Source organism: Poecile atricapillus, chromosome 30, assembly GCF_030490865.1.
Source record: "Poecile atricapillus isolate bPoeAtr1 chromosome 30, bPoeAtr1.hap1, whole genome shotgun sequence".
Lineage (NCBI taxonomy): Eukaryota > Metazoa > Chordata > Aves > Passeriformes > Paridae > Poecile > Poecile atricapillus.
This window is the reverse complement of record NC_081278.1, coordinates 981,429-1,002,318: the sequence shown is the minus strand read 5'-3', so window position 1 is coordinate 1,002,318 and position 20,890 is coordinate 981,429. Positions and strand designations below refer to the sequence as shown.

At 58.1% G+C, this 20,890-nt stretch overlaps 3 protein-coding genes and 2 long non-coding RNA genes across 9 annotated transcripts in view; 3 read left to right on the top strand and 2 right to left on the bottom strand.

The window, feature by feature from the left end:
• Positions 1-20,890, top strand: part of MYBPC2 (myosin binding protein C2) — a 60,630-nt gene that overhangs the window by 14,976 nt on the left and 24,764 nt on the right. The window contains exons 9-17 of the mRNA XM_058859755.1: positions 128-327; positions 3,129-3,261; positions 5,217-5,341; positions 7,405-7,510; positions 10,474-10,640; positions 14,066-14,231; positions 16,210-16,316; positions 19,167-19,196; positions 19,817-19,956. Coding sequence (XP_058715738.1) covers positions 128-327; positions 3,129-3,261; positions 5,217-5,341; positions 7,405-7,510; positions 10,474-10,640; positions 14,066-14,231; positions 16,210-16,316; positions 19,167-19,196; positions 19,817-19,956 — 1,174 coding nt within the window. The remainder of the gene's footprint in view (positions 1-127; positions 328-3,128; positions 3,262-5,216; positions 5,342-7,404; positions 7,511-10,473; positions 10,641-14,065; positions 14,232-16,209; positions 16,317-19,166; positions 19,197-19,816; positions 19,957-20,890) is intronic.
• LOC131589926 (uncharacterized) lies at positions 7,975-9,273 on the top strand. Its single transcript, XM_058859765.1, has 3 exons — positions 7,975-8,582; positions 8,804-8,837; positions 8,947-9,273. The coding sequence occupies exons 1-3, from the start codon at positions 7,975-7,977 to the stop codon at positions 9,271-9,273; spliced, it is 969 nt and encodes a 322-aa protein (XP_058715748.1).
• Positions 8,576-10,435, bottom strand: LOC131589925 (TATA-binding protein-associated factor 2N-like). 5 transcript variants are annotated; one of them, XM_058859764.1, is made up of 4 exons: positions 9,832-10,435; positions 9,323-9,765; positions 9,239-9,255; positions 8,576-8,916 (listed from the first exon to the last, which is right to left on the bottom strand). In XM_058859764.1, the coding sequence occupies exons 1-4, from the start codon at positions 10,433-10,435 to the stop codon at positions 8,901-8,903; spliced, it is 1,080 nt and encodes a 359-aa protein (XP_058715747.1). In that variant the 3' UTR covers positions 8,576-8,900. The 5 variants fall into 5 exon arrangements, with proteins under 5 accessions (XP_058715747.1, XP_058715745.1, XP_058715743.1 ...); XM_058859762.1 differs by lacking the exon at positions 9,239-9,255 and having other exon boundaries at positions 8,576-9,010; positions 9,278-9,765; XM_058859760.1 differs by lacking the exon at positions 9,239-9,255 and having other exon boundaries at positions 8,576-8,933; positions 9,278-9,765.
• Positions 11,161-11,967, bottom strand: LOC131589928 (uncharacterized). The gene is made up of 4 exons (XR_009279886.1): positions 11,887-11,967; positions 11,787-11,826; positions 11,644-11,756; positions 11,161-11,204 (listed from the first exon to the last, which is right to left on the bottom strand). It is a non-coding gene; the product is annotated as an uncharacterized LOC131589928 (long non-coding RNA).
• LOC131589930 (uncharacterized) lies at positions 11,200-11,753 on the top strand. The gene is made up of 3 exons (XR_009279888.1): positions 11,200-11,248; positions 11,352-11,443; positions 11,674-11,753. It is a non-coding gene; the product is annotated as an uncharacterized LOC131589930 (long non-coding RNA).

Genomic DNA, 20,890 nt, shown 5'->3' with positions numbered 1-20,890 from the left:
AGGATGAAGAGGACGGGATGAGGACGAAAGTGAGGCTGAAGATGACGCCAGGATGGGGATGATGAGGATGATGAAGATGATGACGATGATGAAGATGACGATGATGACGATGACACCCCCACGGCAGGGAGGAGCAAGCCGAGGAGACGAGGAGGAAGAAGAAGGACGATGAAGAAGACACCATCCCCCCCGAGATCTGGGAGCTGCTCAAGGGCGTCACCAAGAAGAGCGAATACGAGCGCATCGCCTTCCAGTACGGCATCACCGACCTGCGCGGCATGCTCAAACGCCTCAAGAAGATCAAGGTGGAGCCCAAGAAGAGCGAAGGTGGGAAAATCCGGGAATCCCGGAATTCCGGGAATTTTTTGGGAATTTTTTGGGAATTTTTAGGAATTTTTTAGGATTTTTTATGAATTTTTTGGGGATTTTTTGAGGGTTTTTTGAGGGTTTTTGGGGATGGGAGCGGCTCAAACGCCTCAAGAAGATCAAGGTGGAGCCCAAGAAGAGCGAAGGTGGGAAAATCCGGGAATTCCGGGAATTTGGGAATTTTTTGGGAATTTTTTGGGAATTTTTAGGAATTTTTTAGGATTTTTTATGAATTTTTTTGGATTTTTTGAGGGTTTTTTTGGGGGGTTTTTGGGGATGGGAGCGGCTCAAACGCCTCAAGAAGATCAAGGTGGAGCCCAAGAAGAGCGAAGGTGGGAAAATCCGGGAATTCCGGGAATTTGGGAATTTTTTGGGAATTTTTTGGGAATTTTTTGGGAATTTTTAGGAATTTTTTAGGATTTTTTATGAATTTTTTTGGATTTTTTGAGGGTTTTTTTGGGGGGTTTTTGGGGATGGGAGCGGCTCAAACGCCTCAAGAAGATCAAGGTGGAGCCCAAGAAGAGCGAAGGTGGGAAAATCCAGGAATTCCGGCAATTTGGGAATTTTTTGGGAATTTTTAGGAACTTTTTTGGAATTTTTTTGATTTTTTTTTTTATTTTTTATGAATTTTTTTGGATTTTTTTGAGGGTTTTTTTGAGGGTTTTTGGGGTTGGGAGCGGCTCAAACGCCTCAAGAAGATCAAGGTGGAGCCCAAGAAGAGCGAAGGTGGGAAAATCCGGGAATTCCGGCAATTTGGGAATTTTTTGGGAATTTTTTGGGAATTTTTAGGAATTTTTAGGAATTTTTTTAGGATTTTTTTTGAATTTTTTTTGGATTTTTTTTGATTTTTTAAGGGGTTTCTTGAGGGTTTTTTGGGGATGGGAACGGCTCAAGTGCCTCAAGAAGAGCGAAGGTGGGAAAATCCGGGAATTCCGGCGATTTGGGGATTTTTTGGGAATTTTTTGGGAATTTTTTGGGAATTTTTTGGAATTTTTTAGGATTTTTTATGAATTTTTTTGGATTTTTTATGAATTTTTTTGAGGGTTTTTTTGGGGGGTTTTTGGGGATGGGAGCGGCTCAAACGCCTCAAGAAGATCAAGGTGGAGCCCAAGAAGAGCGAAGGTGGGAAAATCCGGGAATTCCGGCAATTTGGGAATTTCTTGGGAATTTTTTGGGAATTTTTTGGGAATTTTTAGGAATTTTTTAGGATTTTTTATGAATTTTTTGAGGATTTTTTGGGGATTTTTTGAGGGGTTTTTTGAGGGGTTTTATGGATGGGAGCGGCTCAAACACCTCAAGAAGATCAAGGTGGAGCCCAAGAAGAGCGAAGGTGGGAAAATCCGGGAATTTGGGAATTTTTGGGGAATTTTTTGGGAATTTTTAGGAATTTTTTAGGATTTTTTATGAATTTTTTGGGGATTTTTTGAGGATTTTTTGAGGGTTTTTGGGGATGGGAACGGCTCAAACGCCTCAAGAAGATCAAGGTGGAGCCCAAGAAGAGCGAAGGTGGGAAAATCCGGGAATTCCGGGAATTTGGGAATTTTTTGGGAATTTTTTGGGAATTTTTTGGATTTTTTTTTAATTTTTTATGAATTTTTTATGAATTTTTTAAGGGGTTTCTTGAGGGTTTTTGGGGATGGGAACAGCTCAAACGCCTCAAGAAGATCAAGGTGGAGCCCAAGAAGAGCGAAGGTGGGAAAATCCGGGAATTCCGGGAATTCCGGGAATTTTTTGGAATTTTTGGGGAATTTTTTGGGAATTTTTTGGAATTTTTTAGGATTTTTTATGAATTTTTTTGGATTTTTTATGAATTTTTTTGGATTTTTTATGAATTTTTTTGAGGGTTTTTTTGAGGGTTTTTGGGGATGGGAACAGCTCAAACGCCTCAAGAAGATCAAGGTGGAGCCCAAGAAGAGCGAAGGTGGGAAAATCCGGGAATTCTGGGAATTTGGGAATTTTTTGGGATTTTTTTTTTTTATTTTTTGAGGTTTTTGGGGGTTTTGGGGGGATGGGAGCAGCTCAAGAGCCTCACCTGAGCTCACCTGAGCACATCTGGGCTCACCTGAGCACATCTGGGCTCACTTGGAGTTCACCTGGGGCTCACCTGAGCCCACCTGAGCTCACCTGAGCACATCTGGAGCTCACCTGGTCTCACCTGGTCTCACCTGTGCACATCTGGGGCCCACCTGTGCACATCTGGAGCTCACCTGAGCTCACCTGGAGCTCACCTGAGCTCGCCTGTGCACATCTGGGGTCCACCTGAGCTCACCTGTGCACATCTGGAGCTCACCTGAGCCCACCTGGGCTCACTTGGTGCTCACCTGAGCTCACCTGAGCACACCTGGAGCTCACCTGAGCTCACCTGGGGCTCACCTGAGCACATCTGGAGCTCACCTGAGCCCACCTGAGCACCTCTGGAGCTCACCTGGAGCTCACCTGAGCTCACCTGTGCACATCTGGGGCTCACCTGAGCCCACCTGTGCACATCTGGGGCTCACCTGAGCTCACCTGAGCTCACCTGTGCACATCTGGAGCTCACCTGAGCTCACCTGGAGCTCACTTGAGCACATCTGGAGCTCACCTGAGCCCACCTGAGCACCTCTGGAGCTCACCTGGAGCTCACCTGAGCCCACCTGAGCACCTCTGGAGCTCACCTGGAGCTCACCTGCCCTCACCTGTGCACATCTGGAGCTCACCTGAGCCCACCTGAGCACCTCTGGAGCTCACCTGGAGCTCACCTGCCCTCACCTGTGCGTCCCCAGCCTTCATCCGGAAGCTGGACCCGGCCTACCAGGTGGACAAGGGCAACAAGATCCGGCTGATGGTGGAGCTGAGCAACCCCGACCTGCCCCTGAAATGGTACAAGAACGGTCAGCTGATCAAACCCAGCAACAAGTGAGTGTCCAGGTGTGCCCAGGTGTGCCCAGGTGTGTCCAGGTGTGCCCAGGTGTGACCCCAGACCACCCCAGGTGTGCCCAGGTGTGACCCCAGACCCCCCCAGGTGCCCCTGAAATGGTACAAGAACGGTCAGCTGATCAAACCCAGCAACAAGTGAGTGTCCAGGTGTGCCCAGGTGTGCCCAGGTGTGTCCAGGTGTGCCCAGGTGTGACCCCAGACCACCCCAGGTGTGCCCAGGTGTGACCCCAGACCCCCCCAGGTGCCCCTGAAATGGTACAAGAACGGTCAGCTGATCAAACCCAGCAACAAGTGAGTGTCCAGGTGTGCCCAGGTGTGCCCAGGTGTGCCCAGGTGTGTCCAGGTGTGACCCCAAACCACCCCAGGTGTGCCCAGGTGTGTCCAGGTGTGACCCCAAACAGCCCCAGGTGCCCCTGAAATGGTACAAGAACGGTCAGCTGATCAAACCCAGCAACAAGTGAGTGTCCAGGTGTGCCCAGGTGTGTCCAGGTGTGCCCAGGTGTGTCCAGGTGTGTCCAGGTGTGACCCCAAACAGCCCCAGGTGTGACCCCAGACCCCCCCAGGTGCCCCTGCAATGGTACAAGAACGGTCAGCTGATCAAACCCAGCAACAAGTGAGTGTCCAGGTGTGCCCAGGTGTGCCCAGGTGTGCCCAGGTGTGTCCAGGTGTGACCCCAAACCACCCCAGGTGTGACCCCAAACAACCCCGACCTGCCCCTGAAATGGTACAAGAACGGTCAGCTGATCAAACCCAGCAACAAGTGAGTGTCCAGGTGTGCCCAGGTGTGCCCAGGTGTGACCCCAGACCCCCCCAGGTGTGTCCAGGTGTGCCCAGGTGTGACCCCAAACCACCCCAGGTGTGCCCAGGTGTGACCCCAAACAGCCCCAGGTGTGCCCAGGTGTGTCCAGGTGTGCCCAGGTGTGCCCAGGTGTGCCCTCAGACCCCCCCCAGGTGTGCCCAGGTGTGTCCAGGTGTGCCCAGGTGTGACCCCAAACCACCCCAGACCCCCCCAGGTGTGACCCCAAACCACCCCAGGTGCCCCTGAAATGGTACAAGAACGGTCAGCTGATCAAACCCAGCAACAAGTGAGTGCCCAGGTGTCCCCAGGTGTGTCCAGGTGTCCCCAGGTGTGCCCAGGTGTGTCCAGGTGTAGCTCAGGTGTCCCCAGGTGTGTCCAGATGTCCCCAGGTGTCCCCAGGTGTCCCCAGGTGTAGCTCAGGTGTCCCCAGATGCCCTCAGGTGTAGCTCAGGTGTCCCCAGGTGTGTCCAGGTGTCCCCAGGTGTCCCCAGGTGTAGCTCAGGTGTGTCCAGGTGTCCCCAGGTGTGTCCAGGTGTCCTCACAGGTGTCCCCACACGTACGTGTTCGAGAACGTGGGTCTCAAGCGCATCCTGACCATCAATAAATGCCCCCAGGTGTAGCTCAGGTGTAGCTCAGGTGTCCCCAGGTGTCCCCAGGTGTCCCCAGGTGTAGCTCAGGTGTCCCCAGGTGTCCCCCAGGTGTAGCTCAGGTGTCCCCAGATGTAGCTCAGGTGCCCCCAGGTGTCCCCAGGTGTCCCCAGGTGTGCTCAGGTGTGTCCCCACAGGTACGTGTTCGAGAACGTGGGTCTCAAGCGCATCCTGACCATCAATAAATGCCCCCAAGTGTCCCCAGGTGTAGCTCAGGTGTCCCCAGATGTCCCCAGGTGTCCCCAGGTGTCCCCAGGTGTAGCTCAGGTGTACTCACAGGTGTCCCCAGGTGTACTGACAGGTGTCTCACAGGTACGTGTTCGAGAACGTGGGTCTCAAGCGCATCCTGACCATCAATAAATGCCCCCAAGTGTCCCCAGGTGTAGCTCAGGTGTCCCCAGATGTCCCCAGGTGTCCCCAGGTGTCCCCAGGTGTAGCTCAGGTGTACTCACAGGTGTCCCCAGGTGTACTGACAGGTGTCCCCACAGGTACGTGTTCGAGAACGTGGGTCTCAAGCGCATCCTGACCATCAATAAATGCTCCCTGGCCGATGACGCCGCCTACGAGTGCCGGGTGAACGACGAGAAGAGCTTCACTGAGGTGTTCGTCAAGGGTCAGTGACACCTGGGGACACACCTGGGGGGGGCTGGGGACACCTGGGGACATGGGGACACACCTGGGGGGGGCTGGGGACACCTGGGGACACCTGGGGACACACCTGGGGAGTGCCGGGTGAACGACGAGAAGAGCTTCACCGAGGTGTTCGTCAAGGGTCAGTGACACCTGGGGACACACCTTGGGGGGGGCTGGGGACACCTGGGGACATGGGGACACACCTGGGGACACCTGGGGACACCTGGGGGGGCTGGGGACACACCTGGGGACACCTGGGGAGTGCCGGGTGAACGACGAGAAGAGCTTCACCGAGGTGTTCGTCAAGGGTCAGTGACACCTGGGGGGACATGGGGGGGGCTGGGGACACCTGGGGGGGGCTGGGGACACACCTGGGGGGACATGGGGACACCTGGGGGGGCTGGGGACACACCTGGGGAGTGCCGGGTGAACGACGAGAAGAGCTTCACCGAGGTGTTCGTCAAGGGTCAGTGACACCTGGGGACACCTGGGGACACCTGGGGGGGCTGGGGACACCTGGGGGGGCTGGGGACACCTGGGGGGGCTGGGGACACCTGGGGACACCTGGGGGGACATGGGGACACCTGGGGAGTGCCGGGTGAACGACGAGAAGAGCTTCACCGAGGTGTTCGTCAAGGGTCAGTGACACCTGGGGACACCTGGGGACACCTGAGGGGGCTGGGGACACCTGGGGGGGCTGGGGACACACCTGGGGACACCTGGGGGGACACCTGGGGAGTGCCGGGTGAACGACGAGAAGAGCTTCACCGAGGTGTTCGTCAAGGGTCAGTGACACCTGGGGACACACCTGGGGGGGTCTGGAGACACCTGGGGACATCTTGAGGGGGGTTTTGGGGTGGTTTGGGGACCCCCTGGGGTCACCCCTCACCTGTCCCACACCTGTTCTGTGTCCCCTCATGTGTCCCCTCACCTGTGCCATGTCCCCACACCTGTCACTTGTCCCCACCTGTCCCTCACCTGTCCCCTGTTCCTCACCTGTCACCTGTCCCTCACCTGTCCCTCACCTGTCCCACACCTGTCCTCACCTGTCCCCACCTGTCCCCTCTCACCTGTCCCTCACCTGTCCCCTCACCTGTCACCTGTCCCTCACCTGTCCCCACACCTGTCCCCTCACCTGTCCCCTCTCACCTGTCCCCTCACCTGTCACCTGTCCCTCACCTGTCCCCACACCTGTCCCTCACCTGTCCCCTCTCACCTGTCCCCTCACCTGTCACCTGTCCCTCACCTGTCCCCACCTGTCCCTCACCTGTCCCCTCACCTGTCCCCCCTCACCTGTCCCCTCACCTGTCACCTGTCCCACACCTGTCCCCACACCTGTCCTCACCTGTCCCCACACCTGTCCTCACCTGTCCCACACCTGTCCTGTGTCCCCTCATGTGTCCCCTCACCTGTGCCATGTCCCCACACCTGTCACCTGTCCCCACCTGTCCCTCACCTGTCCCCACACCTGTCCCCTGTCCCCACACCTGTCCCATGTCCCCACACCTGTCCCCTGTCCCCACACCTGTCCCCACACTTGTTCGCCTCTGTGTCCCCTCCTCACCTGTCCCCACACCTGTCCCTCGCCTGTCCCTCACCTGTCCTCACCTGTCCCTCACCTGTCCCCTCTCACCTGTCCCTCACCTGTCCTCACCTGTTCCCCCTCACCTGTCCCCACCTGTCCCTCACCTGTCCCACCTGTCCCTCACCTGTCCCCACACCTGTCCCACACCTGTCCCACACCTGTCCCATGTCCCCACACCTGTCCTGTGTCCCCTCCTGTGTCCCCTCACCTGTCACCTGTCCCTCACCTGTCCTGTCCCTCACCTGTCACCTGACCTGTCCCCTCACCTGTCCCCTGTCCCTCACCTGTCCCTACCCGTCCCACACCTGTCCCATGTCCGTCACCTGTCCCACCTGTCCCCTCACCTCTCACCTGTCCTTACCTGTCCCTCACCTGTCCTGTCCCCTCACCTGTCCTGTCCCCTCACCTGTCCCCTCTCACCTGTCCCCTCTCACCTGTCCCCTCTCACCTGTCCCCAGAGCCGCCGGTGACGATCGTGAAGGGTCCTGAGGACCAGCAGGTGGTGGTGGGGGAGCGAGCGGTGCTGGAGGCCGAGGTGTCCGAGGAGGGCGCCCAGGTCATGTGGTACGGACGGACGGACGGACGGGCGGGTGGACATCTGGGTGTCCGTGTGTCCAGCTGTGTCCACCCCACATCCACCCCATGTCCACCTCGTGTCCACCTTGTGTCTATCTTGTGTCCATCTCCAAATCCATGCCATGTCCACCCCTTGTCCACCTTGTGTCCATCTCCAAATCCACCCCATGTCCACTCTGTGTCCACCTCATGTCCACCCGACGTCCACCCCAAATCCACCCCATGTCCACCTCGTGTCCATCCCGTGTCCACCTTGTGTCCATCTCCAAATCCACCCCACCTCCACTCTGTGTCCACACCATGTCCACCTTGTGTCCACCTGTGTCCATCTCCAAATCCACCCCATGTCCACCTCTGTCCACTCTGTGTCCACCCATGTCCACCCCAAATCCACCCCATGTCCATCTCCAAATCCACCCTGTGTCCACCCATGTCCACTCCATGTCCATCCCATGTCCACCATGGGTCCACCCCATGTCCACCTCATGTCCATCTCCAAATCCACTTCATGTCCACCCCGTGTCCACCCCAAATCCACCCCATGTCCACCTCGTGTCCACCCCATGTCCACCATGGGTACATCTCCAATTCCACCCCACGTCCACCCCATGTCCACCTGGTGTCCACCTTGTGTCCATCTCCAAATCCACTCTGTGTCCACCCATGTCCACCCCATGTCCACCTTGTGCCCATCTCCAATTCCACCCCACGTCCACCCTGTGTCCACCTCGTGTCCATCTCCAAATCCGCCCCAAATCCACCCCATGTCCGCTCTGTGTCCACCCCACCTCCACCTCATGTCCACCTCGTGTCCATCTCCAAATCCACCCCGTGTCCACCTTGTGTCCACCCCACGCCCACCCCATGTCCATCTCCAAATCCACCCCATGTCCATCTGTGTCCACCTCATGTCCACCTCCAAATCCACCTTGTGTCCACTCTGTGTCCACCCATGTCCCCTCCATGTCCATCCCATGTCCACCTCGTGTCCACCCCATGTCCACCTCGTGTCCATCTCCAAATCCACCCCACCTCCACTCTGTGTCCACACCATGTCCACCTTGTGTCCACCCATGTCCACCCCAAATCCACCCCATGTCCATCTCCAAATCCACCCTGTGTCCACCCATGTCCACTCCATGTCCACCATGGGTCCACCCCATGTCCACCTCATGTCCACTTCATATCCACCTCCAAATCCACTTCATGTCCACACCGTGTCCACCTTGTGTCCACCCCAAATCCACCCCATGTCCACCATGGGTACATCTCCAAATCCACTCTGTGTCCACCCATGTCCACCCCATGTCCACCCTGTGTCCACCCATGTCCACCTGTGTCCACCCCAAATCCACCCCGTGTCCACCCTGTGTCCACCTCATGTCCATCTCCACCTCCACCCTGTGTCCACCTTGTGTCCACCCCAAATCCACCCCATGTCCACCTTGTGTCCATCTCCAAATCCACTCTGTGTCCACCTCATGTCCACTCCATGTCCATCCCATGTCCACCATGGGTCCACTCCATGTCCACCTTGTGTCCATCTCCAATTCCACCCCACGTCCGCCCCATGTCCACCATGGGTCCATCTCCAATTCCGCCCCACGCCCATCCCATGTCCACCTGTGTCCACCCCACGCCCACCCCGTGTCCACCATGGGTCCATCTCCAATTCCACCCCATGTCCACCCCATGTCCACCGCGTATCCACCCCACCTCCACCCCAAATCCACCTCATGTCCACTCTGTGACCACCCCATGTCCATCTCCAAATCCACCCCATGTCCACCTTGTGTCCACCCCATGTCCACCTCGTGTCCACCTTGTGTCCATCTCCAAATCCACCCCATGTCCACCCTGTGTCCACCCTGTGTCCACCACCCCATGTCCACCCCACCTCCACCCCATGTCCACCGCGTGTCCACTCTGTGCCCACCCCACGTCCACCCCAATTCCACCCCATGTCCACCCCATGTCCACCTTGTGTCCATCTCCAATTCCACCCCACATCCACCTTGTGTCCACCCATGTCCACCCCATGTCCATCTCCAAATCCACCCCACGTCCACCCTGTGTCCACCTCGTGTCCACCCTGTGTCCACCCCACCTCCACCCCAAATCCACAATGTGTCCATCTCCAAATTCACTGTGTCCACCCATGTCCACCCCATGTCCATCCCATGTCCACCTGTGTCCACCTCGTGTCCATCTCCAATTCCACCCCACGTCCACCCCATGTCCACCTGGTGTCCACCCCACCTCCACCCCAAATCCACCTCATGTCCACTCTGTGTCCACCCCATGTCCACCTTGTGTCCACCTCGTGTCCATCTCCACATCCACCCCATGTCCACCCCACGTCCACCCTGTGTCCATCTCCAAATCCACCCTGTGTCCACCCCATGTCCACCTCATGTCCATCTCCAAATCCACCCCATGCCCACCTGGTGTCCACCCCATGTCCACCCCGTGTCCACCCCAAATCCATCCCATGTCCACCCCATGTCCACCTTGTGTCCATCTCCAAATCCACCCCACGTCCACCTTGTGTCCATCTCCAATTCCACCCCACCTCCACCTTGTGTCCACCCATGTCCACCCTGTGTCCACCCCACGTCCACCTCGTGTCCATCTCCAAATCCACCCCATGTCCACCTTGTCTCCACCCTGTGTCCACCTCGTGTCCATCTCCAAATCCACCCCATGTCCACCTGGGTCCACCCCATGTCCATCTCCAAATCCACCCCATGTCCACCTGGGTCCACCTGGTGTCCACCCTGTGTCCACCCCATGTCCACCTTGTGTCCATCTCCAAATCCACCCCAAATCCACCTCGTGTCCACCCATGTCCATCTCCAATTCCACCCATGTCCACCCCATGTCCACCCCGTGTCCACCCTGTGTCCACCCCATGTCCACCCCAAATCCACCTGGTGTCCACCCCCGCTCAGGACGAAGGACGGGGTGGAGCTGACCCGCGAGGACGCCTTCAAGTACCGCTTCAAGAAGGACGGCAAGAAGCACTTCCTGATCCTCAACGAGGCCACCAAGGAGGACACCGGCCGCTACCGCATCCTCACCAACGGCGGCGAGGCCGAGGCCGAGCTCATCGTGGAAGGTGGGACCTCCTGGCACCTCCTGGGAGCTCCTGGAGATGTTTGAGGGTCACCTTGGAGAAGGTTCTGGAGATCTCCAGAAGGTCCAGGGGAGTTTGGGAGCTCCTGGAAGCTCCTGGGACCTCCTGGGAGCTTCTGGGACCTCCTGGAGATGTTTGAGGGTCACCTTGGAGAAGGTTCTGGAGGATTTGGATGGTCCTGGGAGCTCCTGGGAGCTTCTGGGAGCTTCTGGGAGCTTCTGGGAGCTTCTGGGAGCTTCTGGAGATGTCTGAGGGTCACCTTGGAGAAGGTTCTGGAGGATTTGGATGGTCCTGGGAGCTTCTGGAGATGTTTGAGGGTCACCTTGGAGAAGGTTCTGGAGATCCCCAGAAGGTCCAGGGGGATCTGGATGGTCCTGGGAGCTCCTGGAACTTCTGGAGATGTTTGAGAGTCACCTTTGAGAAGGTTCTGGAGGATTTGGATGGTCCTGGGAGCTCCTGGAGATGTTTGAGGGTCACCTTGGAGAAGGTTCTGGAGATCTCCAGAAGGTCCAGGGGAGTTTGGGAGCTCCTGGGAGCTCCTGGGAGCTTCTGGGACCCCCTGGAGATGTTTGAGGGTCACCTTTGAGAAGGTTCTGGAGATCCCCAGAAGGTCCAGGGGGATCTTGAAGGTTCTAAAGGGTCCAGGAGATGTTTGAGGGTCACCTTGGAGAAGGTTCTGGAGGTCCCCAGAAGGTCCAGGGGGATCTGGATGGTCCTGGGAGCTCCTGGGACCTCCTGGAGATGTTTGAGGGTCACCTTTGAGAAGGTTCTGGAGGATTTGGATGGTCCTGGGAGCTTCTGGGAGCTTCTGGGAGCTTCTGGGACCTCCTGGGAGCTCCTGGGACCTCCTGGGAGCTTCTGGGAGGTTCTGGGAGCTTCTGGGACCTCCTGGCACCTCCTGGGACCTTCTGGGAGCTTCTGGGACCTCCTGGGACCTCCTGGCACCTCCTGGAAGCTTCTGGGACCTTCTGGGAGCTTCTGGGACCTCCTGGGACCTCCTGGCACCTCCTGGGAGCTCCTGGGAGCTCCTGGAGATGTTTGAGGGTCACCTTGGAGAAGGTTCTGGAGGATTTGGATGGTCCTGGGAGCTCCTGGGAGCTTCTGGGAGCTCGTGGGAGCTTCTGGGACCTTCTGGGAGCTCCTGGGACCTCCTGGGAGCTCCTGGGACCTTCTGGGACCTCCTGGGACCTCCTGGGAGCTTCTGGGAGCTTCTGGGAACTCCTGGGACCTTCTGGGAGCTTCTGGGACCTCCTGGAGATGTTTGAGGGTCACCTTTGAGAAGGTTCTGGAGGATTTGGATGGTCCTGGGAGCTCCTGGAGATGTTTGAGGGTCACCTTGGAGAAGGTTCTGGAGATCTCCAGAAGGTCCAGGGGAGTTTGGGAGCTCCTGGGAGCTCCTGGGAGCTTCTGGGACCTCCTGGGACCTCCTGGGACCTCCTGGAGATGTTTGAGGGTCACCTTGGAGAAGGTTCTGGAGGATTTGGATGGTCCTGGGAGCTCCTGGCACCTCCTGGGAGCTCCTGGGAGCTTCTGGGAGCTTCTGGAGATGTCTGAGGGTCACCTTTGAGAAGGTTCTGGAGGATTTGGATGGTCCTGGGAGCTCCTGGAGATGTTTGAGGGTCACCTTGGAGAAGGTTCTGGAGATCCCCAGAAGGTCCAGGGGGGTCTGGAGGGTGCTGGGAGCTCCTGGGAGCTTCTGGGACCTCCTGGGAGCTTCTGGGACCTCCTGGGAGCTTCTGGGAGCTTCTGGAGATGTTGGAGGGTCACCTTGGAGAAGGTTCTGGAAATCTCCAGGAGGTCCAGGGGGATCTGGAGGGTCCAAGAGACATTGGAGGGACACCTTTGAGAAGGTTCTGGAGATCTCCAAAAGGTCCAGGGGGATTTGGATGGTCCTGGGAGCTCCTGGAAGCTTCTGGAGATGTTTGAAGGTCACTTTGGAGAAGGTTCTGGAGATCTCAGAAGGTCCAGGGGAGTTTGGGAGCTCCTGGAAACTTCTGGAGATGTTGGAGGGTCACTTTGGAGAAGGTTCTGGAGATCCCCAGAAGGTCCAGGGGGATCTGGATGGTCCTGGAAGGTTCTAGAGATGTTGGAGGGTCACCTTTGAGAAGGTTCTGGAGATCCCAGGGATGTTCAGGAGAATTTGTGAGATCCAGGGCATCTCAGGAGGTTCTCCATGGGTTCCTCTGGTTTCCCATGGACATTTATGGATTCCCATGGACATTTCTGGTGTCCACGATGATTCTGGGGTCTTCCCAAGTAGCACCTGAAGGTTCTCCAGATGTTCCTCTGGGTTCTCCATGGGTTCCTCTGGGTTCCCATGGACATTTATGGATTCCCATGGATTCCCATGGACATTTTTGGTGTCCACAATGATTCTGGGGTCTCCTGACCCCCCATTTCTCCCCCCAGAGAAGCAGCTGGAGGTTCTCCAGATGTTCCTCTGGGTTCTCCATGGGTTCCTCTGGACATTTATGAATTCCCATGGATTCCCATGGACATTTTTGGTGTCCACCATGATTTTGGGGTCTTCCCAAGTAGCACCTGAAGGTTCTCCAGATGTTCCTCTGGGTTCTTCATGGGTTCCTCTGGGTTCCTCTGGACATTTATGGATTCCCATGGACATTTCTGGTGTCCACGATGATTTTGGTGTCTCCTGACCCCCGTTCCCCCCCCAGAGAAGCAGCTGGAGGTTCTCCAGGGCATCTCGGGAGGTTCTCCAGATGTTCTTCTGGGTTTTTCATGGGTTCCTCTGGGTTCCCACGGACATTTTTGGTGTCCACGATGATTGTGGGGTCTTCCCAAGTAGTTCCTGAAGGTTCTCTAGGGCATCTCAGGAGGTTCTCCAGATGTTCCTCTGGGTTCCCATGGACATTTATGGATTCCCATGGACATTTCTGGTGTCCACGATGATTCTGGGGTCTCCTGACCCCCGTTTCCCCCCCCAGAGAAGCAGCTGGAGGTTCTCCAGGGCATCTCAGGAGGTTCTCCATGGGTTCCTCTGGGTTCCTCTGGACATTTATGGATTCCCATGGACATTTCTGGTGTCCACGATGATTTTGGTGTCTCCTGACCCCCATTTCCACCCCCAGAGAAGCAGCTGGAGGTTCTCCAGGGCATCTCAGGAGGTTCTCCAGATGTTCCTCTGGGTTCCTCTGGGTTCCTCTGGACATTTATGGATTCCCACGGACATTTTTGGTGTCCACGATGATTTTGGTGTCTCCTGACCCCCGTTTCCCCCCCCAGAGAAGCAGCTGGAGGTTCTCCATGGGTTCCTCAGATGTTCCTCTGGGTTCTCCATGGGTTCCTCTGGGTTCCTCTGGATTCCCATGGACATTTTTGGATTCCCATGGACATTTCTGGTGTCCACGATGATTTTGGTGTCTCCTGACCCCCATTTCCACCCCCAGAGAAGCAGCTGGAGGTCCTCCAGGGCATCGCCGACCTGACGGTGCAGGCCACCGAGCAGGCCGTCTTCAAGTGCGAGGTGTCGGACGAGAAGGTGACCGGGCGCTGGTTCAAGAACGGCGTGGAGGTCCGGCCGTCCAAGAGGATCCACATCTCCCACACGGGCAGGTGAGGACCAGGAGATCCCGGGAAAAATCCGGGAATGGGGTGGGGGAGGGGATGGAGAAGGTTTGGGGACATCTGGGGGGGGTTTGGGGACATCTCAGGGGGTTTGGGGACATCTCAGGGGGGTTTGGGGACATCTCAGGGGGGTTTGGGGACATCTCAGGGGGGTTTGGGGACATCTCAGGGGGTTTGGGGACATCTCAGGGGGGTTTGGGGACATCTCAGGGGGGTTTGGGGACATCTCAGGGGGGTTTGGGGACATCTGGGGGGGTTTGGGGACATCTGGGGGGGGTTTTGGGGTTATTTTTTGGGATTTTGGGGTTCTTGGGTTCAGTTTTTTGGGAATTTTGGGATTTCTGGGTTTGGATTTTTGGGAATTTTGGGTTCATTTTTTGGGATTTTGGGATTTCTGGGTTCATTTTTTGGGATTTTGGGGTTCCTGGGTTTGGATTTTTGGGAATTTTGGGGTTCCTGAGTTCAGGTTTTTGGGAATTTTGGGATTCCTGGGTTCATTTTTTGGGTATTTGGGGTACCTGGGTTGGATTTTGGGGAATTTTGGGATTCCTGGGTTTGGATTTTTGGGAATTTTGGGGTTCCTGGGTTCAGGGTTTTTGGGATTTTGGGATATTTGGGTTCATTTTTTGGGAATTTTGGGATTCCTGGCTTTGGATTTTTGGGAATTTTGGGATTCCTGGGTGGGATTTTTTGGGAATTTGGGATATTTGGGTTCATTTTTTGGGAATTTTGGGATTCCTGGCTTTGGATTTTTGGGAATTTGGGATTCCTGGGTTCATTTTTTGGGAATTTGGGGTACCTGGGTTGGATTTTGGGGAATTTTGGGGTTCCTGGATTTATTTTTGGGGGATTTTGGGATATTTGGGTTCCCTTTTTTGGGATTTTGGGATTCCTGGTTGGGGTTTTTTGGGAATTTAGGGATATTTGGGTTTGGATTTTTGGGAATTTTGGGATTCCTGGCTTTGGATTTTTGGGAATTTTGGGATTCCTGGGTGGGATTTTTTGGGATTTTGGGATATTTGGGTTCATTTTTTTGGGAATTTTGGGATTCCTGGGTGTTTTTGGGGGGATTTTAGGATATCTGGGTTTGGTTTTTTGGGTTTTTGGGACCCCTGGCTGTTTCTGGGGTGGATTTTTGGGACCCCTGGGTGGTTTTGGGTGGGTTTTTGGGACCCCTGGGTGTTTCTGGGTGGGATTTTGGGACCCCTGGGTGGGTTTTTGGGACCCCTGGGTGGTTTTGGGTGGGATTTGGGACCCCTGGGTGGTTTTGGGTGGGATTTGGGACCCCTGGGTGGTTTTTGGGACCCCTGGGTGGGATTTTGGGACCCCTGGGTGGGTTTTTGGGACCCCTGGGTGGGATTTTGGGACCCCTGGGTGTTCCTGGGTGGGATTTGGGACCCCTGGGTGGTTTTTGGGGCCCCTGGGTGGGATTTGGGACCCCTGGGTGGGATTTTGGGACCCCTGGGTGGGATTTTGGGACCCCTGGGTGGGATTTGGGACCCCTGGGTGGTTTTTGGGGCCCCTGGGTGGGATTTGGGACCCCTGGGTGGGATTTTGGGACCCCTGGGTGTTTTTGGGGGATTTTAGGATATCTGGGTTTGGTTTTTTGGGTTTTTGGGGACCCCTGTCTGTTTCTGGGTGTTTTTTTGGGACCCCTGGGTGTTTTTGGGTGGGATTTGGGACCCCTGGCTGTTTCTGGGTGGGATTTTGGGACCCCCGGGTGTTCCTGGGTGGGATTTTGGGACCCCTGGGTGGTTTTTGGGACCCCTGGGTGTTTTTGGGTGGGATTTGGGACCCCTGGGTGGGATTTTGGGACCCCTGGGTGGGTTTTTGGGACCCCTGGGTGTTTCTGGGTGGGATTTGGGACCCCTGGGTGGGATTTTGGGACCCCTGGCTGTTCTTGGGTGGGATTTTGGGACCCCCCAGCCGTTTTGAGCCCCCCCAAACGCTGCTGGCGGCCCCCCAGGATCCACAAGCTGGTGATCGACGACGTGCGGCCCGAGGATGAGGGCGATTACACCTTCGTCCCCGACGGCTTCGCCCTCACCCTCTCGGCCAAGCTCAACTTCCTCGGTGGGGCAGCTCGGGGGGCACTTGGGGGGCACTGGGGGGGCGTTTGGGGGGTGTTTGGGGGTGCTGGGGGGTGTTTGGGGGGCACTTGGGGGGTGTTGGGGGGCACTTGGGGGGCACTTGGGGGCACTGGGGGCGTTTGGGGGGTGTTTGGGGGGCACTGGGGGGGCGTTTGGGGGGTGTTTGGGGGGGCTTGGGGGGTGCTGGGGCTGTTTGGGGGTGCTGGGGGGTGCTTGGGGGGCACTTGGGGGGTGTTGGGGGGCACTGGGGGCACTTGGGGGGCTGGGGTTGAGCATTGGGGGCTGTTTGGGGAGCATTGGGGGGTCTTGGGGGGCACTTGGGGGGTGTTTGGGGCACTTAGGGGTGTTTGGGGGGTGTTTGGGGGGCACTTGGGGGTGTTGGGGGGCACTGGGGGCACTTGGGGGGCTGGGATTGAGCACTGGGGGCACTTGGGGGGCACTTGGGGGGAGTTTGGGGGGCACTGGGGGCACTTGGGGGGCTGGGGTTGAGCATTGGGGGGCATTTGGGGGGCACTTGGGGGGCGTTTGGGGGGTGCTGGGGGTGCTTGGGAGGCACTTGGGGGGCTGGGGTTGAGCATTGGGGGCACTTGGGGGGCAACTGGGGGTACCTGGGGGGCACTGGGGGTCACTGGGGGGGTCTTGGGGGCACTGGGGGGGTGCTCGGGGGTGCTTGGGTGGCATTGGGGGCACTTGGGGGGAGTTTGGGGGGTGTTTGAGGGCACTTGGGGGGCTGGGGTTGAGCATTGGGGGGCATTTGGGGGGCACTGGGGGTGCTTGGGGGTCACTGGGGTCACTTGGGGGTCACTGGGGGTCACTTGGGGGGCACTGGGGGGCACTTGGGGATCTGGGATTGAGCACTGGGGGCACTTGGGGGGCGCTTGGGGGTCACTGGGGGCACTTGGGGGGCACTGGGGGGTCACTGGGGGCACTTGGGGGGCACTGGGGGGTCTCGGGGCACTTGGGGGTCACTTGGGGGTCACTTGGGGGTCACTGGGGGTCACTTGGGGGTCACTGGGGGTCACTTGGGGGTCACTTGGGGGTCACTGGGGGGTCACTGGGGGCACTTGGGGGGTCACTTGGGGGTCACTTGGGGGTCACTGGGGGTCACTTGGGGGTCACTGGGGGTCACTGGGGGTCACTTGGGGGTCACTGGGGGTCACTTGGGGGTCACTTGGGGGTCACTTGGAGGTCACTGGGGGTCACTTGGGGGTCACTGGGGGCACTTGGGGGTCACTTGGGGGTCACTGGGGGGCACTTGGGGGCACTTGGGGGTCACTTGGGGGTCACTTGGGGTCACTGGGGGTCACTTGGGGGTCACTTGGGGGTCACTGGGGTCACTTGGGGGCACTTGGGGGTCACTTCGGGGTCACTTGGGGTCACTTGGGGGTCTTGGGGGTCACTTGGGGGGCACTTGGGGGTCACTGGGGGTCACTGGGGGTCACTGGGGGTCACTTGGGGGTCACTGGGGGTCACTTGGGGGGCACTTGGGGGTCACTGGGGTCACTTGGGGGTCACTGGGGGTCACTGGGGGACACTTGGGGGTCACTGGGGGCACTTGGGGGTCACTGGGGGTCACTGGGGGTCACTGGGGGTCACTTGGGGGTCACTTGGGGGTCACTGGGGGACACTTGGGGGTCACTTGGGGGTCACTGGGGGACACTTGGGGGTCACTGGGGGCACTTGGGGGTCACTGGGGGTCACTGGGGGTCACTGGGGGTCACTTGGGGGTCACTGGGGTCACTGGGGGTCACTTGGGGGTCACTTGGGGGTCACTGGGGGGCACTTGGGGGTCACTGGGGTCACTTGGGGGTCACTTGGGGGTCACTGGGGGTCACTTGGGGGTCACTTGGGGGTCACTGGGGGGCACTTGGGGGCACTTGGGGGTCACTTGGGGGTCACTTGGGGTCACTGGGGGTCACTTGGGGGTCACTTGGGGGTCACTGGGGTCACTTGGGGGCACTTGGGGGTCACTTCGGGGTCACTTGGGGTCACTTGGGGGTCTTGGGGGTCACTTGGGGGGCACTTGGGGGTCACTGGGGGTCACTGGGGGTCACTGGGGGTCACTTGGGGGTCACTGGGGGTCACTTGGGGGGCACTTGGGGGTCACTGGGGTCACTTGGGGGTCACTGGGGGTCACTGGGGGTCACTTGGGGGGCACTTGGGGGGCACTTGGGGGTCACTGGGGGTCACTGGGGGGTCACTTGGGGGTCACTGGGGGGTCACTGGGGGGTCACTTGGGGTCACTTGGGGGTTACTGGGGGTCACTTGGGGTCACTGGGGTCACTTGGGGGTCACTGGGGGGTCACTGGGGGTCAATTGGGGGTCACTTGGGGGTCACTGGGGGCACTTTGGGGTCACTGGGGTCACTTGGGGGTCACTTGGGGGTCACTGGGGCACTTGGGGGTCACTGGGGGTCACTGGGGGTCACTTGGGGGTCACTGGGGGTCACTGGGGGTCACTTGGGGGTCACTGGGGTCACTGGGGGTCACTTGGGGGTCACCTGGGGGTCACTTTGGGCCGGCTTTGGGTTCCGATGACGTCACCGAGGAGGGGAATTCCCCTCCCCCGGGGGATTCCCAATGACGTCATTGGGGGGGGAGGGGCTTAAATGACATAATTGGGGAGGGGTTTTGGATTACGTCATCGGGAGGAGGGGCTTGGATTACGTCATCGGGGGAGGGGTTTAAATGACGTAATGGGAGGGGTTTTGGATTACGTCATCGGGGAGGGGGTTTTGGATGACGTCATCGGGGAGGGGATTGGATGACGTCATCGGGGAGGAACTTGGGGGTCTCTGACGTCACTAACCTGTTCCCCCGCCCCTCCCCCACAGAGATCAAGGTGGAGTACGTGCCCAAACAAGGTGAGGGGGGGAGGGGACACCTGGGGGGGGGAGGGGACACCTGAGTGAGGTCAGAGGTCACCTGAGGAGGGGGAGGGGCCAGGGGACACCGGAGGGGACACCTGAGGAAGGTCAGGGGTCACCTGAGGAGGGGGAGGGGACACCTGAGGAAGGTCAGAGGACACCTGGAGGAGGTCAGGGGACACCTGAGGAGGAGGAGGGGCCAGGGGACACCTGGAGGGGGTCAGGGGACACCTGAGGAGGAGGAAGGGTCAGAGGACACCTGGAGGGGGTCAGGGGACACCTGAGGAAGGTCAGGGAACACCTGAGGAGGAGGAGGGGCCAGGGGACACCTGAGGAGACACCTGAGGAGGGGGAGGGGACACCTGGGGGACACCTGAGGAGGAGGCAGGGTCAGAGGACACCTGGAGGAGGTCAGAGGACACCTGAGGAAGGTCAGGGGACACCTGAGGAGGAGGAGGGGACACCTGAGGAGGAGGAGGGGCCAGGGGACACCTGAGGAGGGATCAGGGGACACCTGAGGAGGTCAGGGGTCACCTGAGGAGGAGGAGGGGCCAGGGGACACCTGAGGAGGAGGAGGGGCCAGGGGACACCTGTGCCAGCCCCACCTGTGTCCCCAGAGCCCCCCAAGATCCACCTGGACTGCTCGGGGCGGGACACGGAGCAGACGCTGGTGGTGGTGGCCGGAAACAAACTGAGGCTGGACGTGCCCATCTCGGGAGAGCCACTGCCCACCGTCACCTGGACAAAGGACGGACAGGTGAGGTCACCTGAGTGTCACCTGTGTGTCACCTGTGTCACCTGTGTCACCTGTGTGTGTTACTGTGTGTGTCACCTGTGTCACCTGTGTCACCTGTGTGTGTCACCTGTGTCATCTCCTGTGCCCATCTCGGGAGAGCCACTGCCCACCGTCACCTGGACAAAGGACGGACAGGTGAGGTCACCTGTGTCACCTGTGTCACCTGTGTGTCACCTGTGTGTGTTACTGTGTGTGTTACTGTGTGTGTCACCTGTGTCACCTGTGTCATCTCCTGTGCCCATCTCGGGAGAGCCACTGCCAACGGTCACCTGGACAAAGGACGGACAGGTGAGGTCACCTGTGTCACCTGTGTGTGTCACCTGTGTCACCTGTGTGACATCTGTGTGTGTTACTGTGTGTGTCACCTGTGTCATCTCCTGTGCCCATCTCGGGAGAGGCCACTGCCCACGGTCACCTGGACAAAGGATGGGACAGGTGAGGTCACCTGAGGGACACCTGAGTGTCACCTGTGTCACCTGAGTGTGTTACTGTGTGTGTCACCTGTGTCACCTGTGTGTGTCACCTGTGTGTGTCACCTGTGTCACCCCTGGAGCGCTGTGACCAGTCTGTTCTCACCTGTCCCAGATGTTCCCAGGTGTTCCCAGGTGTTCTGTCTCACCTGTCCCAGGTGTCTCACCTGTCTCACCTGTCTCACCTGTCTCACCTGTGCAGGTGTTGTCCGTGCCCGAGGGCCGTGTCCGTCTGGAGGAGAAGCACGGGCTCAGCAGCCCTCACCTGTCCCAGATGTTCTGTGTCACCTGTCCCAGATGTTCCCAGGTGTTCTGTCTCACCTGTCCCAGGTGTCTCACCTGTCTCACCTGTCTCACCTGTCTCACCTGTCTCACCTGTGCAGGTGTTCTCTGTGCCCGAGGGCCGTGTCCGTCTGGGAGGAGAA

What these genes read in the sequence shown, in the direction of transcription:
- LOC131589926 (XM_058859765.1), top strand. Translation starts at nt 7,975, where the DNA reads ATGTCCACCATGGGTCCACCCCATGTCCACCTCATGTCCATCTCCAAA. An exon ending in TGTGTCCACACCATGTCCAC is followed by an intron (nt 8,583 to 8,803) that starts CTTGTGTCCACC and finishes CTCCAAATCCAC; the next exon opens with TCTGTGTCCACCCATGTCCA. An exon ending in TGTCCACCCCATGTCCACCC is followed by an intron (nt 8,838 to 8,946) that starts TGTGTCCACCCA and finishes TTGTGTCCACCC; the next exon opens with CAAATCCACCCCATGTCCAC.
- LOC131589925 (XM_058859760.1), bottom strand. Translation starts at nt 10,435, where the DNA reads ATGGGGTGGACACAGGGTGGACACGGGGTGGACATGGGGTGGACATGG. An exon ending in GGACACGAGGTGGACACAAG is followed by an intron (nt 9,766 to 9,831) that starts GTGGACATGGGG and finishes GGTGGACACCAG; the next exon opens with GTGGACATGGGGTGGACGTG. An exon ending in GATTTGGAGATGGACATGGG is followed by an intron (nt 8,934 to 9,277) that starts GTGGTCACAGAG and finishes GGTGGACACAAG; the next exon opens with GTGGACACAGGGTGGAGGTG.